This window comes from Aricia agestis, chromosome 18 (assembly GCF_905147365.1).
Source record: "Aricia agestis chromosome 18, ilAriAges1.1, whole genome shotgun sequence".
Taxonomy (NCBI): domain Eukaryota; kingdom Metazoa; phylum Arthropoda; class Insecta; order Lepidoptera; family Lycaenidae; genus Aricia; species Aricia agestis.
The window spans coordinates 8,188,570-8,203,727 of NC_056423.1; the positions used below are offsets into that span (position 1 = coordinate 8,188,570).

Here is a 15,158-nt window from a genome sequence, read left to right on the forward strand (position 1 = left end):
TACGTGCCTAGGTAAGGCAAGCATACACTAGCAACCTACTTTTTTTCAGTAATTCCAGGGGCAATCAAATCTTTTTTATCAGCCCAAACATCAGAGAAGTAAGACTGCCCGACGTCCATGGTCTACGCACAGGGTAAATTCCGTGGCCAAACGTCAATTATTAGCGCAAAGCAAACGCAATTCTGCCACATCCAAACATCAATCATGAGCCATCTCATTCATAGTTCCGTAACTAAAGCATGCCTCAAGAAATCTTACCGAAAGGTTTGCTTGAACCACGTTTTCCGAAAATAATGACGTATGAGTTAGCCAGTCAGTTACAGTAACATAACTGTAACACGTTTCTGCAATCTGCAACCATAAACCACAGCGAGTACGTGATTCGCCAGTTAATAAGGAATTGTTTTGATCGCAGAATCGACTACGGCCAGATAGTTCTGTTAGCCGAGCTTGGATCTCTACCAAGTAAGATATTTTCTCCTCTTCATCAGAATGCCCTGGTATTACAACCTTTCCTCTATTATGGACATGGACAAGAGACTATGAGCGTTTAGAGGCGCATATTGGTCTGTGATTGCCCATGATCGACGTCGATTGTGTGCTGCAGATCTTTGCGAGTGTAAATTTTTTACACCCAGTTTTTGCCACTTAACAACCACATACATCTCAAGAAAATCTAGATGTCATGCTCTAGCGTCTACCCAACTCAAGCGATTCACGTAGCAAGTAACACGGTAGCTACCCACCAACATCTGATTTGTACAGTCCAGGAACCAGGTAGTTCAGTGAGCACCGGCCTTAGAGTCATTCATTTGCGCCGGGCCATACTCAATCTCGTTTATTATGGACCCGGAGCACCCACGTTTCCACGGTTCGCCGTATTAGCAGCGCAGCCAATTCCAACGTCGCGCTCGCCTCGTAAACTTGTGTGTTTAAAGTTTTAGGCTAGAGTGAACACCGAACACTGTTGCGAGTTGTAAAACTTTTGATTTTATTGGCGACGCTCAAATTTGACGACACTTTCGAGTGAATTTAAAACTGCGGATGTAAAAGCTCGACTGTATGAGGATCTGCCGCTTACGACATGCTCGTCTTTCATTATTGTAAAAGGAATTGCGTTTACTGCGAAATATTATACTCAGTGTTCCGTTCTGATCATTTTATTATAAACTAGATGACGCCCGCAACTTCTTTGCGCCAAAACTCGTTTATCGCGCGGGAACCGTACATTTTTCTGGGATAAAAAGTATCCTATGTCCTTTCCCGGGACTCAAAGTATCTCCATACCAAATTTCAGCAAAATCGGTTCAGCGGCTTGGGCGTGAAGAGGTAACAGACAGACAGACACACTTTCGCATTTATAATATTAGTATGGATACTTTCCGAGTCAGCTATACAGTATGTTAGTGTAAACACCGTTATCCTTGAAACCATCAAATGAACCCGTCAAAATGAACAACTTTTTCTATGATAACAATGCTGGGAACTCAAAAAAATCCGTCTTCATACCCATACAAATTGCCGATCCGGGCGGTGTTTACAGTTTACACTAACACACACATCAGTTACTTACAAATACTCATCTTTGTCCGATACGTTAGAAAAGTTGCTTAACAGATAAATAACAAACACAATATCCACCCACAGTGTAGATATTTTTATTAGCAAGAGGGTCAATGGCCAGTTCCATCATATTCAATACTTTCTGCGTCAGCAATCTAAACATGTATGGCATGGTAAGCAATATGTGCATAGTTATGCAAAATAAATTTGAAATCTGTGCATTACTAACACTACCATGATCACTAAATTGAGCAATCGCCTTTACGGCTGGCAGTATAAGTCATTATTATTAATATCGTATCATGATACAGTGCCCAAGTACTGTCAATAAACTCGACTGCACTTTATTGGGCCCGAGGAGCATTAACTGCAGTTTTATGATGTTAGTATAGTCGGGATATTTACAATATACTGGCAGTGGTGGTTGATCAATTAGCTGCATTATTCGGCGTGTAGCTAATGAACATTGAGAAATATTACAACTTATTATTGAGATGCTAGTCTCATTTCCCAAATTTCTCATAAACTCATCAAAAACGCAAGAGACATCAATTAAAAATTCAATAGGATTACCGTAACCAAATCAAGCAACAGTTACATCTAGGCAATTCAATTATAAAAACACAAGATTGCTCGACGTCGATCAAATGACATCACAAGACGTCAGGGTCCCCTCTCCGTACATTTCTCAGGTCCGCCGTCCCCTCACCGCCGCATGATATTTCTTTTGAGCTGTCACTCAATGGGCCGCGCAGCGCTGAATAAATAAAGGCCCGAGCGGGGACCCACGACCTTAACTCGTTACTGGCGCTAATGCCTATTAAACGCAGTCGGCAATAATACCACTATTGTATTGCACTCCCGGCTTAGGAGTGCTCTTGATATGAATGCTTATGATATTAAAATACCTGAAGATATGACTATTTATGTTAAAAAAGAAGACACAAGTTGCACGAAATGCATATTGCATAGCCCTTGGCCATCAATCATCATAGAAAGAGTTTATTTCTAGGGTAGAATACTAGAACAGTCTGACAAGGCAAATCTGCGATTTTGTTTTCAACCCCTTCAGTATTTCTATTCTTACAGTTATCAAAAAGCCTGCTATGTAAAAGTAAACAAAATTGTTGTTGTTCCAACAACAATTTTCCTAGACAAAAACGATATATCAAAAACTAATTCCAGCATAGCAAATACGCATTTCTCCAGCCGAGGTGAAAATATTTAAGGCGCGAATGCGATTCTGCAAACTCTAACGTAATAACAAAACGCGGGGGAGCGAACACCGGCATGGCGCTGAACGCGATAAAGTCCCCCTCGCAGCGGGCCGTACATTACAAAAAGCTACACATCTCCTCGCCCGGGGCATAATTTCACTCATTTGGTCCCCCCGGGCGGGGCGAGGAGGGAGCGGCGACACAATACGCGCCCGCCTAACAGTATCAATCAACATCAAACAAAACCCCGTTCCTATCTTTTTAGATGCTGCGATTAGGGTCGGCAGTCGGCACCGTCCCCGGTTCCTCCGCGTGAATACGTAATTTCGGTTCTGTATATGAACGCGGATTCATGAATGAGATTCGCATTTCAAATACGGTTACGGATGTTTATTATTATTTTTCCAATTTCTTTAACATGCGCCTTCAGCTAGGCATAGACTACCGAAAAGCAATACGATCTTATTCCTTTCTCAGCGATCACAATGTTCAAGTTTCAGTTTAATTAAATGTTCAAAGAAAATATTATAGAGAAAGGAAAAATGTCTCTTGAAAACGTAGTGGATTAATTAGCGAGCGAGTTAGAAAGAAGGATAAAAAACACTCGTTGTTGCTTAATATGGAAAATGAGCAAGCATTGCTTAGATTTTAATAGGTCATAGCTGAGGTCTCCGATTCTCCATACGCAGATTTCTTTTAAATTTCTAAATATTTATTTTAGATCAGGATACTCAGAAATTCAGAAAGCACATGTCAGGATATCAAAAACTACCCCCTCCGTATTACGAAATAGCGGGTCACGAAGAAATAGAATACGTTAGTCCCAAGTACGGGCAACATGACAGGGCAGGGGCTCTGACAGGCCTAAAACAACAAGCGACTTGGAACTGTGCCATTCACCCGCCCGCATCGCGCGCGGACTCACACAAAGAATCCTCCCGAGGAAATTTATCTTGACACAACACATCGCAGAGACTACGATAAAATTCCCGTTGGAGAAAAATGTGCCGTTGGAAAATAATTGTCATTTAATATTTGTTGCCTGGTTCCTAAGTACAGGAAGTTCCTTTAATTTTTAATGCTCAGTTTTTAAGACATTTTGGCAGAAGCTTATAATTTCTATAGCAGTTGTAATTGGTTAACGTGTCTAAGGTTAGCCAATTAAAAGCGCTCGAGAATAGATAAAGTCCCGTCCAAAACCTCTGAAACTAGGCATAAGTTTCAATGTTAGTAGCACTAAGGTAGAGTTCCACAATTTATCTAATAAATAAGAAGTCGTTAACTGTCAATTATAATGCTCGAGGCATAATTCCCATTGCCAAATAACTACATCAAACCTAGTACCTATCAGTATCCAACTCTATGACAGATTCCCGAATCATTTGGCCGTAGCCGCCGTACTTTCTCCATTACCTAGTCTCCACATTGAACCTTACGTCATCTGCATAAAGGTCCTGTCAGAGGTAAAACAACCCTGATTCTCCTCACCCCCAATGCACAATGCACTCAGAACGTGCCCGCGGGCGATCTGTCAGTTGGGACTGATTGTAGCTTTGATCTGGCCTTAATGAAATACCCCGGCGACACACTTCAACACAAATAAATACAAATCCCGATAATAAGCACGTTTTTTTCGCTGCGATTGAGTGGGGTCTTTGGGAGGTACTTTCTGTTTAATCAGCAGCTTTCCGATTAGTTTTCAAATAATGTTGCATAATTTACTAATTTATTAGTTAAAATAATCTAGACTAATATATAAAAAAGAAAGATAGTGTCTTACCGCCGCGCACCGTACACCGTAATTACGATTAACCTTGAATTTAATGAAGAGTTCGACAGATAATGTATGGGGCTTATGTCAAAATTTTGAATTAATTATAATTAAGTAATTAATGTTCCACTCTGAGTGCGGCAGCTAGAATGCCTTCACATTAAGCCGCCAGTACTGCGGCAGCAGCGCGACTTCTATACTAAAGCTAGCTGTCCCGGCAAACGTTGTTTTGCCACATAAATAATTTTTGGTATGAAAAATAGATGTTGGCCTATTCTCAGACCTACTCAATATGCTCGGTTGCCATTCTCCTCCGAATCGGTCAAGCCGATTCGGAGGAGAATGGCAACGAAAACTGTTTCAGGAGAATTTTGTATATTAGATGAGTCGCGCGGGCTCGTTTTAGTATAGAAGTCGCGCTGCTGCCGCACTACTGGCGACTTAATGGGAAGGAACTCTTACTGTCTGTCTTATAGGTAAGTAACCTCTTCACGCTTAAAACACCGAAACGATTTTTATGAAATTCCGTAGTGTCCCGGAAATCCGCATAGAATAGTATTTTTCCGAAAAAAAAATGAAAGGATAACTGGCGAGACAAACGAATTTAGGTTTATCGATGCTGGGGCAACATCTAGTGCGTAATATAAAGCCAAAGTCACGCAGTAATGTTACAAACTAAAAATACTACAAAAGTAGTCAATTTTCAATTTCCTCCGCTTCACGGCCGCGACATGAGGAAATTCCCATTTTAAACGCAGAAACAATGCAGGTTACAACATTACATACGCCTACTACAAATTGGAGTGGATTTAGCTTTTCCAGCGCGTTGAGCTCACAATTTAGCGAGCTTATTGTCAAGTGTCGCGCCCGCTAAAACCCCCGACACACGGACCACGTCGACGCTATCGATTCTGTACCCTGATTCTAATATTCTAATTCAACATGAATGCAGCTTCGTCCCTTAAAGTCAAGAGGTTCCTGCCTCAATCGCAATTCCGACAGCCTCCGATCGAAGTGAAATTCGTGGCGTCAGAATACGGCGACTAGTCCGGTAATAATTAACAGACTACAAAATGGTATTCTCATTAAATTTATATAGCGTTGGTTAAAATTTTATGACAATATTTTTGCGCTGTTTGATGGTAAACGGACTGAATCGAACAAGGAGCAAAGCTGCATTAATTTATGTAGTAGAATCGGGGTGCCGTTTGTTTACGCCCGCGTTGTTGTGTTTGCCAGCCGACATTTAGTTTGTGGGCATTTTCAAAAAAACGTGTACCCTTGCAAAAATATGTCTATATTTTTTAAGGTCATTTATTTACCTTTTTTTGAATGTCATATACAAGGAAAAATATTGAACTAATGGAATAAGTTAAAAAGAACGCTGAAAACGTTATATTATTCTGATATTATTGAAACAAAATCGAATTTTCGACGAAACAGATTCCGTTGTGCGACTAAATGTAAAATATAATTTAATACAAAAAAATACAGCAATAAATGGATTTCTTCGTTAATTTAATCTAGTGAAATGCATATCTAATTGTTTATTAAAAAAAATTTAGATAATTTCAAGGATCAACAAGAGTAGCAATTATTTTTAATCCATAGTGTGACTATGTGACCCAACCACTAGGTTATTTTTCATTTTTTTACATGAGTAAGTAATATTTAACATATTTAAAGGAGTTTTTATAACACAAAAACCTTTTATTTAAACATTTTTATTGTTGCACTACTTATAAAAGTAAAAAATTCTATGATTTCATAGATTTAACTTCAATAATTAGAGGGACGAACATCTCATAATCATAAAGATGTGTTCACATGTCTACGAATTCCTAAGTTATAAATGACATCGGATTATATGCACGATCAAAGTGCCGAAATATCCATGCAAATATGCACGAAAAATGGTAGAAATATGCACAAAATATGCACAGTCAAAAGTCACTTAATATTAAAATTTATTAAGACTTTTCCGGTAGTGACATTAATAAAAGCGCCAATTTTTATAATTTCATAAAATCCAGGATTTTTAATTTCTTGAAATAAAGACTTTTTATTTATTTATTATACGCCAATAATAATTTTCTACCAACATTTTCCGATTGCAATCTTAATGCCCATGGAAGTTAAACTACCGAAATATGCACTATCAACGAAAAATTGCCAAAATATGCACTATCGCCTAAAAAGTGACATTATATGCATTTGCATATGCAAGTATGCAAATGCATATAATCTGATGTCTAGTTATTATAAATCTGCAAATATCAACGACACAAAATGATTTTCAACTTTACTGATAGAAAAGTAGTGGAAATAAAATCAAAATTATTTAAAAAATAAAACTTTTAGGTACTTAAATTTTAAATATTTGTTATTGTTAAGTAAAGGCGACGCCTTGATAATTTGTCTGTAGCGATATCGATTTTTCAATGACTAAAGCTAAGAAATTAAAGTTCATTGTCAGTATTTATCATGTCTTTGTCTTTGATTTACCCATAGCATAACACGATTGGTCAACTTTTATAACACAGAATAATCAATCAAATAGACCTGTGTAAAAAAAAAAGGATTCCTATTTTTCCAACAGAGTGATTTAAGCTTCCAAATTTGTACATGGCTTGGTTCAAGCATACACTTTAATTTGCCCATAGCTTATATGAAATGTATTTATGGTTTTTAAATTACGCGACAAAACTATTTTGTCGCTTACGCCCTTTCCATTTTTTGCTGTTCCATTGCTTGTTTTCTGTGAAAGGCCGGGCCGGGCTTTCATAGAAAACTAGCAATCTAAAACATATCCAAAACGGTTTTTTACTTTAACGCGGCGTCACCTTAACACATAAGTAATAAAAAATATATTTGTACGTTAATCGTACCAGTTTAAAAATCTTCAATTTTCTTAATAAAATCTGTGAATAAAAAAATAATTTATTTAAAATGTGAACTAAGCCTTATGCTTTCCGCCTGTTGTGACTTGTCCGTTCCATTATATGTGACCATACGAAAAGTCACAAGTCGGAAGTCACGTAATATTACTTTCTTTTACTTTTAAAGTGTTTGTAAATAACCGATAATAGTTATCACAATTTCATTTTTTATACTAAATACTAAGCTAAATTTGCAACGTGTCAACAGTAGAAACAGTTGGAGAAAGTATAATAATGCTTACAAAATATGGTCACTTATCTGAACAAATAAACCGTTCCTGAAGAACCATCCAACCTGCGTCCGCGTCTTGTAGCAGATTTTTAACTACTAAATTTAAATTGAAGTTTCTCGATGTACAATGAAATATAGTGCTATCATTTAGTGCCGAAAATATTTTTGTAGTATGTTTATAAAACTAAAAAAAAACGGTCACTAAACCGAACATTCCGGTCGGGTTGCTTTTTCATGATTATAATTTTAATTAATTTGTAGTTAAATTATGTTAGATTTTTCAATAACAAGACATTCAATTGATACATTAAGTATTTAGGAATCTAACATATGTTTTTTAAGTAACTTACTTTAAGAAAAAAAATAGTTATTAAAGATTTTGTTACAACTTCTGGGAAGGGGACAGGTGAATTTAATAGGTTTCGGTACTTAAAAACCCTTATAAATCTCAAACTAAATAAAATTTTATACAAACGTGAATGTATTTTAATAAAAAACAACTTGTTTATGCCCCTACATTAAAATTACAAAATGTTAGTATGTAATTTTTTACAAATAATCTGTAGCGAAGTCAAGGGACAAGGTAAAAACCAGGGGTACACATTTTTTTGAAAATGCCCTTGTCCAAAGCAAATATAACGGATGTTTAATTTATTCATTTTCAATCGACTGTCGATGTCGGGCAAACATAGTCTGATTTTTCAAGATATAGTCTATGAATACTTAACTTCCGAGCGTTTTTAAAAACGTTTTAAATATTTTAAACGAGTGTAAAAACGTTTTAAAAGAACGTACTATTGTATTATAAGTATTTACATATTGTATGTCAGAAAAAAGGGCGGGTAATTTATGTAAGTAGTTGTAGTTAATTATATTTTTAAATAATATCGTAGCGTTTATTTACTAAAGTTATTAGTTATTACTTATTAGTTATTACGGTAATAATTTGTGAAACATCAATCTCTTTATGCTCTATAATTATCGAGCTCCAATAATAATAGCCACAAAACTCTTCACAATTTAAATTACATAAAGTTTAATTACAAATGGGCGACTGTTTATTATGAAAATGAATAGGCTGTTAATATTTTATTAATCAGTCATTTCATTGCGTATAGCTATAAGGATTAGCTGTTTCATTAATAAGTTTTACAACTGTCATGGCAGAATAGAAAATTTGTGTTTTGAGGGAAAAAAAATTAATAGCGGTTTAGTCGCTACATAAGCGGCTTAACCGCTCCTTCTCGAGTCTACCGTCAACTAAGTAGTACGATTGAACATAACAAAACGCGCGCTTCACGCGGTCAATACTGACGGTACATTACAGCGAATGAAGTCACTGTATACTCAAACAGACAAGTGAAACTCGGTTATTCTCGCCCGCCATATGCGCTCCGATGAAGACGTTTATGATTAGCAGTAACGACGGGCCTCATACACGTTCTGTACAACACATTTTGCGGATCGAATTTGCAAACCACATTATGAAACTTTTTTTCGTTGGTACGCTACTTATATTGCAGATAAGTATTTTAATCAAACTAATTCAAACAGCTGACAAAATGTTTCACTTATAATGAGTCCTATTATTTCTTATGAGTTTTCCCTTATGAGAGTTCCCTAAATGTAGTTTTTCCCTATCCATACCTACTTAAAATTAAATGGATACCAAAGTTATGTATGAAAATAAAGGCAAAAACTTACCGAATCTTGTTCATGGGCGTTTGGCGTGGACGGCTGAGGTGGTCGCGGTTGTTGTGAGTAACCCTGAAACAAAAGAAATAAAAATTAAAAAAAAACTGTCACTCTTCACAAAAGTACCCCAAGTCCCAACTCTACATTAATGCAGCTTCGTTTTTTTCTCGAACCTCTGTATTTCTACTACAAAATGGCAAAAAAATGGTGGTAAAAAGTCGAACATAATCTCTTCCTTTTTGGAAGTCGGTTAATAAAAGAAGTAAACATCTTAAATTATCGTACTTTTAAATAAAATCCAATATATAAAAGGTCCGGAGAAGCGAAAAACCAACATTCAGTGGTTTATACCACCGCTGTTTATACCATAAAGCCTTATCAGGTCCGCGAGCGTTTAGGTTTATTGGTCATTCGAGTTTTATAATCCGTTATCAGGGACTTAAGTGCATTCAGCCCGAGACGTGCTAAAGGTTTGTGAACCTTGGTTATCTTGAAACTTGACACCATCAAAAATTCCCTTTGGGGAACCATCCATACCAATTACCAAAATTGTATATACTCAAGACTTTAAATTAACATACGTAATTCCATACGTAATTTGAAATTTTATTAAAAATACATACGTACATACTTCGTAGCACCTCCATCGTGATTCGTGGGTATCGCAGACACAATAGATTTTCAATTGTTATGTGGCAGCCGGCTGCCGCTTGGGGATTGATGGGTTAAATAGAAGATAATATACGTTATTAGAGATGATAATTGAAAAGTAATACATATTAATTTATTCCCCATCAGTCATCACTCATCAGTCATCACACTACAATAGGTAATGTTAAGTGTCGGTCGCGGGTAAAGCCAAAAGAAAATTATAGCCAAGTCTCTATAAAACAGCAATAACGAAAAAAGAAGGCCGGACCAGCAATAAATATGGCATATGTACAATTGCGAACGGCAAAAACAGTCGACAACAACAGTTGGGAATGTTCAAAACACACTAATTTTACTTTGTCGGGCGCGCACTACGTCTACGTGCTTAGCGGATGAAAAATTCAATACCAAATTGTATGATTGGTGCCTTTGTGTTGCTGTTCGTGCATTGGAAATTTTGTTTTTTTTTTCAGAAACAGTAGCATTGTATGCTTGCCTATTAATGAGCTAATGTCAAATTTGTATGGTATTTTCAGGTATATTTCCCTTATGCGATGTGTTTGTGCTTGCCTATGGACTATGGTGGACCATTACAAGGGATTACGTGTAGGGGGCATATTCACCTGTGAATGTATTAATAAAAATTTATAACTGACGTCTATTTTGCATGCTACATTATACATACATAAAGGTAACTGAGAGGGACTTTAGAAAATACAATTTGGTTAATTAGATATTTATACACGACTGGCGAGAGATCATGCGCAGGACCGACTTTTTACATGCCCGTCCGACGCTGATCCATGCGTCAGACAATCAGGTGATCACCCTGCATTGTCCTAACCAAACTTGGAAAAAACATGTTTCCAACGCGGTAATCGAACCCACGACCTCCGAGTCAAGAGTCACGCTCTTAACCACTGGACCACGGAGGCGTAAGTCGTTAACAGCTACGGCCTTCGATAGATAAGCTGATAAAACAACAACAAGGGTATTAATGTTGTTTTTGTTATATCAACACGTGTCCACAACTTCCAAAAAAAGCAACAAAAAATATATATATATATATATATATATATATATATGCAAAACAACCACAACAAAAGGACAACAGATATAAAAGGTACAAATTATACAACACATTTAATAACGTGTAAGTTTATATTGTTAATTGTTTGTACCGGTACAAAGCGGGGGCGCGGAGCCAGTGTCTACAAATTCGAGTGCATTCCCGCGCCCCCAGGGGGCTGGCGGGGGTTAGCGGGGGTGGCGTCATCATTTATCGCAATTCCCTACGTCCCTGCACTTGTACCGTGTACAAAACTACGGCATAGCCACTAGCCAGCCACTAGCCAGCATGGAAAGTGTTTATCGCCTACTGGCGATGCAGTAGTTGCAGTCAGTGGTGGGGTGGGCCAATTGCCAGTTTCTTTTTTTTATCTCAAAAAGTTTATTTTTACAAAATAATAGATACATTGACAAAGAAAATAATTTCGTCCCTAAATCTGTCGCTTTCCCCATTCTATCGTAATATGAGTTGTGTCATTATGCTAAACCAGCTGAAGACAACGTGATCTTTTATCACACAAATTTTATGGGATTGCTATCAATCTTTCAAGTTCTTGACACATATATCTACTGCTTAAGAGCTTAAACATAATTAAATGAAACCCACCATTAGTACCTATTATTTTGCTGACCGTACCCAACTTCAGCTCCAGCCAAGTCGGTAGGAATTTAAAGTATTTCGCAGTTTGTTATGAGTATCCCCGCCTGGAAACTCACTACGAAAACACGGACGCGACAAAGTCACCACTAGTTTTAGCCCGTTCAGCGTTATTTTATTTGGAACTTTGAACCTTATGTAGTCGACATAAAGGTTAGTAAGTCTAAAGCTAGAATGACTAGATTAAATCGAGGAAAAGTTGCTTAATGAAAGAGCAATTGCAGCGCGAACGCTCGTTAAAGAGAACGTCAATTTTGTTTAAATACGGCAGAAAACGTTACGAGTACTACGCGAAATGTTTAGCTCGTTCATAACTTGAAAAGTGTTACGGTTGTAATTAAAAATAATATTTTAAACTAGACAATATTTTATTTCGTTTCTCTGCCTAGGTTGTGGCAGGCGGATTTTCACTCGCAGGCGTACCTAAAGGAAAACCATCTAACTAGATCATAATATATATATATATATATATATAAAGGAAACCGTGCGAGATTTTAAGTTTTCCTTATTGGTTATATATTCTTATATGTATGTATACAAAATTCTCGTGTCACAATGTTAGGCCGCGTAGGACTACGCGGCCTAACATTTTTTAACGGCTTTACTTATTTTAACAAAATTTTATATGCATATTCAAGTGGGTCTGAGAATCGGCTACTGGGTACTTATTAGTTAGTAGTTGATAAGTGCATTTGTTGAATAAATAATAGTAAATTATTACAACTCGAGACTGACGGCGACCATTGTTTGTGCGACGGGATAGCGATGGACGTTGCCATGGTGACATACTTATTTAGTCACTTCAATAAAATAATATGGGCGAAATACTTTATATGGCAAAGAAACGTTTGCCGGGACAGCAAGTTTAAGCTTAAAATTTTACTCAAAACTGAAAGTTTCATACTGGGTGCAATTTAGTTTCCTACATCCAAGAATCTATGGTTACCAACTTTGACTCTCGCCTACCGCGGAGCTCCAAGGCAAAGAGCAAACATCTGATCAAATCCAACAACGACGACTTTATAAATACATTGAGGAAATCACCGCAATTATTATCAACCGCATAAACTTGAAATAGACGTCATAACACTGACACGGTAACCGAGGGTGAACGACCTGCGCAGTCCCCACACACCGCCATCATAAAATCTCGATTTATTATCCGTCGAGGATACACATATTTCCCAGAGAACGTCGAGAAGTCCTTCTGCGATCGGAGAAAAGATAAACAGAGCCTGTAGCCAAGACGTTTTCTTTATCGCTTCTTTATAGAATCGCCGATCAAAATGTATGGAATTGACATAAGACGAATCGAACGTCAACTTCATACTAAAGAACGCTTTTGTCAAATCCATACATTTTGATCGGGGATTCTATAAAGCGATAAAGAGAAGGTCTTGGCTAAAGGGCAAGTTAATCGGGGGGATCTTCGACAAATAACTCTGCGGTGATATTTTAATTGTTTAATTGGACAATGTTAATTCGTCGGCCCGCGGCCGACGTCGACGAGTAAAAGGGGTACAAAAAGTTGTCAATTAAAAAAAGGGCACTTCGTGCAATATGCCCTTTATTTTAATAGGTCATCATTATTAATCATAGGAAAACACTTAAAGTTAATTATTATTATTTACTAACTGAATTTATTTTAAAGGCTTTCCTTCTTAGTGAGCAACACTCACTAAGAAGGAAATTTTCAAATTCTCCCCCAAGCCTAAAATAGGGGATCAACTATGTATGCTAACAATTGCCAAGTATACAATTTCACGCGGGCGAAACTACGGGAACAGCTAGTATAATTAAAAATAATAAGCCGGTACAGAACTTTACCTTCCTATACTTTACAAAGGTAAAGTAATGAAATGGCCAGGTAGGTACCGTTTGGTCACAAAGTTACAAAGTAGCAAAGCCGCACTCAACTATTTCGCCGGACAGTTAAATTATATATGGAGGGCGCCTCAGATAGAGCGAATGGGTAGAGCTGTCTTATGCAACCCCCGCGCTCTGTCTGTAAACATTGAATGCTAGGAAACCCATTAAACGATCGAAGTAGAGACGTCCAAGTTTAAGTATTGGTTATGTCAATTCCACTGCCTATAAGGGTCTCTAATAACATCAAAACGCGCGAGGGTCAAAGGCTAGAGCTTAATAAGTCGATTGCCAATCGATTTGTTATTGGGAGTGTGGCCATTTAGCGCGGCGTAATTAATGTTACTTCGGTAGTGGAGTCCATTAAAATATAATTATTAGTGATTCCTCATTACCGCTCGGCGAGCGGCGAGCGCTGGCCGGCCCCTCTGGACGTTCGTGCGTCTGCCGGCTTATGGTTATTAATAACTCCCCCCTCCGCCCCCGCCGGCGCCCCCCAGCGCCCCCACTCGCCTGCTGCCGCACGTCTGACATTTTAATTCCGGAGCCGAGACTGTACGTTCGGCGTTCACCACGTGCCTGTCCGTCGACGAATATCTCATCGACCGTCGTTCTCTATTTTTGTTGGGCGATATCAAATTTTTCACGTACGCTCCTCGGCCGATAATATATTTTAACGATGCCGAGACTAATTGCCGCGCAGATAAGATCGAGTTTGGAGCGAGGCGGGGAAGGCTGCAATTAGATTCCGTGGATCGGGGAGCTGCAGCGATAAAAACGTAAACAATAACATCGGGCGAAGTCTGAGAACATCGCTAGCTAGAACGGTACAATGGCGGTCGGTCGGGCGAGCGCAGGTCGAGCGCAACATGGCTGCCCGGTAGGCGGTTCGAGCGAGGGAGACGGAGGACACTCGCGGTGCGCGCTCCCGCTCGCACTCGCACGCAGCGCCGGCATCGATCTCCACTCGCCGTACTCGCCCCCAGCACCAGAAAGGCGGAACTAACAAAATTACAAAGCGCTTTCGAGCCGCTAATCATAAAATAAGATACGACGTTTCATTTCGACCGTACGACTCTCGAGCGATCACGACGCCGGAATGGCCCTTGACTCTCAAAATTCTCTCCGACATCCTAGAGTATTAACCTCGCGTCGCCGACAGTTTTGTGTGGGATCGGAGCTTCGCATCGCACGGGGCGACGTGACGTATATGGGGATTTAGATTCGAATGTATTCGCATGATGTTACATACGGTATACGCGTATAGCCATTAGGCGACTCAGCTGTCTCGCGACATTATGTTAAAATTATGCAACACTTTAACGATGTTGAATTCCAATGTGATAAGGTTAGCATTGTTGTGAACAAAATTACTTGGTAATGGAAGTTTTTGTGGCAGTAGAGTCGAGTTGGGCTTGGGAGGGGAGTCTACTTTTAATTTGATCCGTAAATCGTCCGTGGGTCCCGTCTCCCGCCGTGTTCCAGCTCGTCGGCCGCG

The 15,158-nt window shown here is 38.5% G+C and overlaps 1 protein-coding gene across 6 annotated transcripts in view; it reads right to left on the bottom strand.

Moving 5' to 3' along the window:
- LOC121736137 (trithorax group protein osa) overlaps positions 1–15,158 on the bottom strand; it is a 132,128-nt gene that overhangs the window by 70,778 nt on the left and 46,192 nt on the right. For all 6 annotated transcript variants that reach the window (XM_042127210.1, XM_042127209.1, XM_042127208.1 and 3 more), the window contains exon 4: positions 9,427–9,489. In XM_042127210.1, the coding sequence (XP_041983144.1) occupies positions 9,427–9,489 (63 nt within the window). The remainder of the gene's footprint in view (positions 1–9,426; positions 9,490–15,158) is intronic.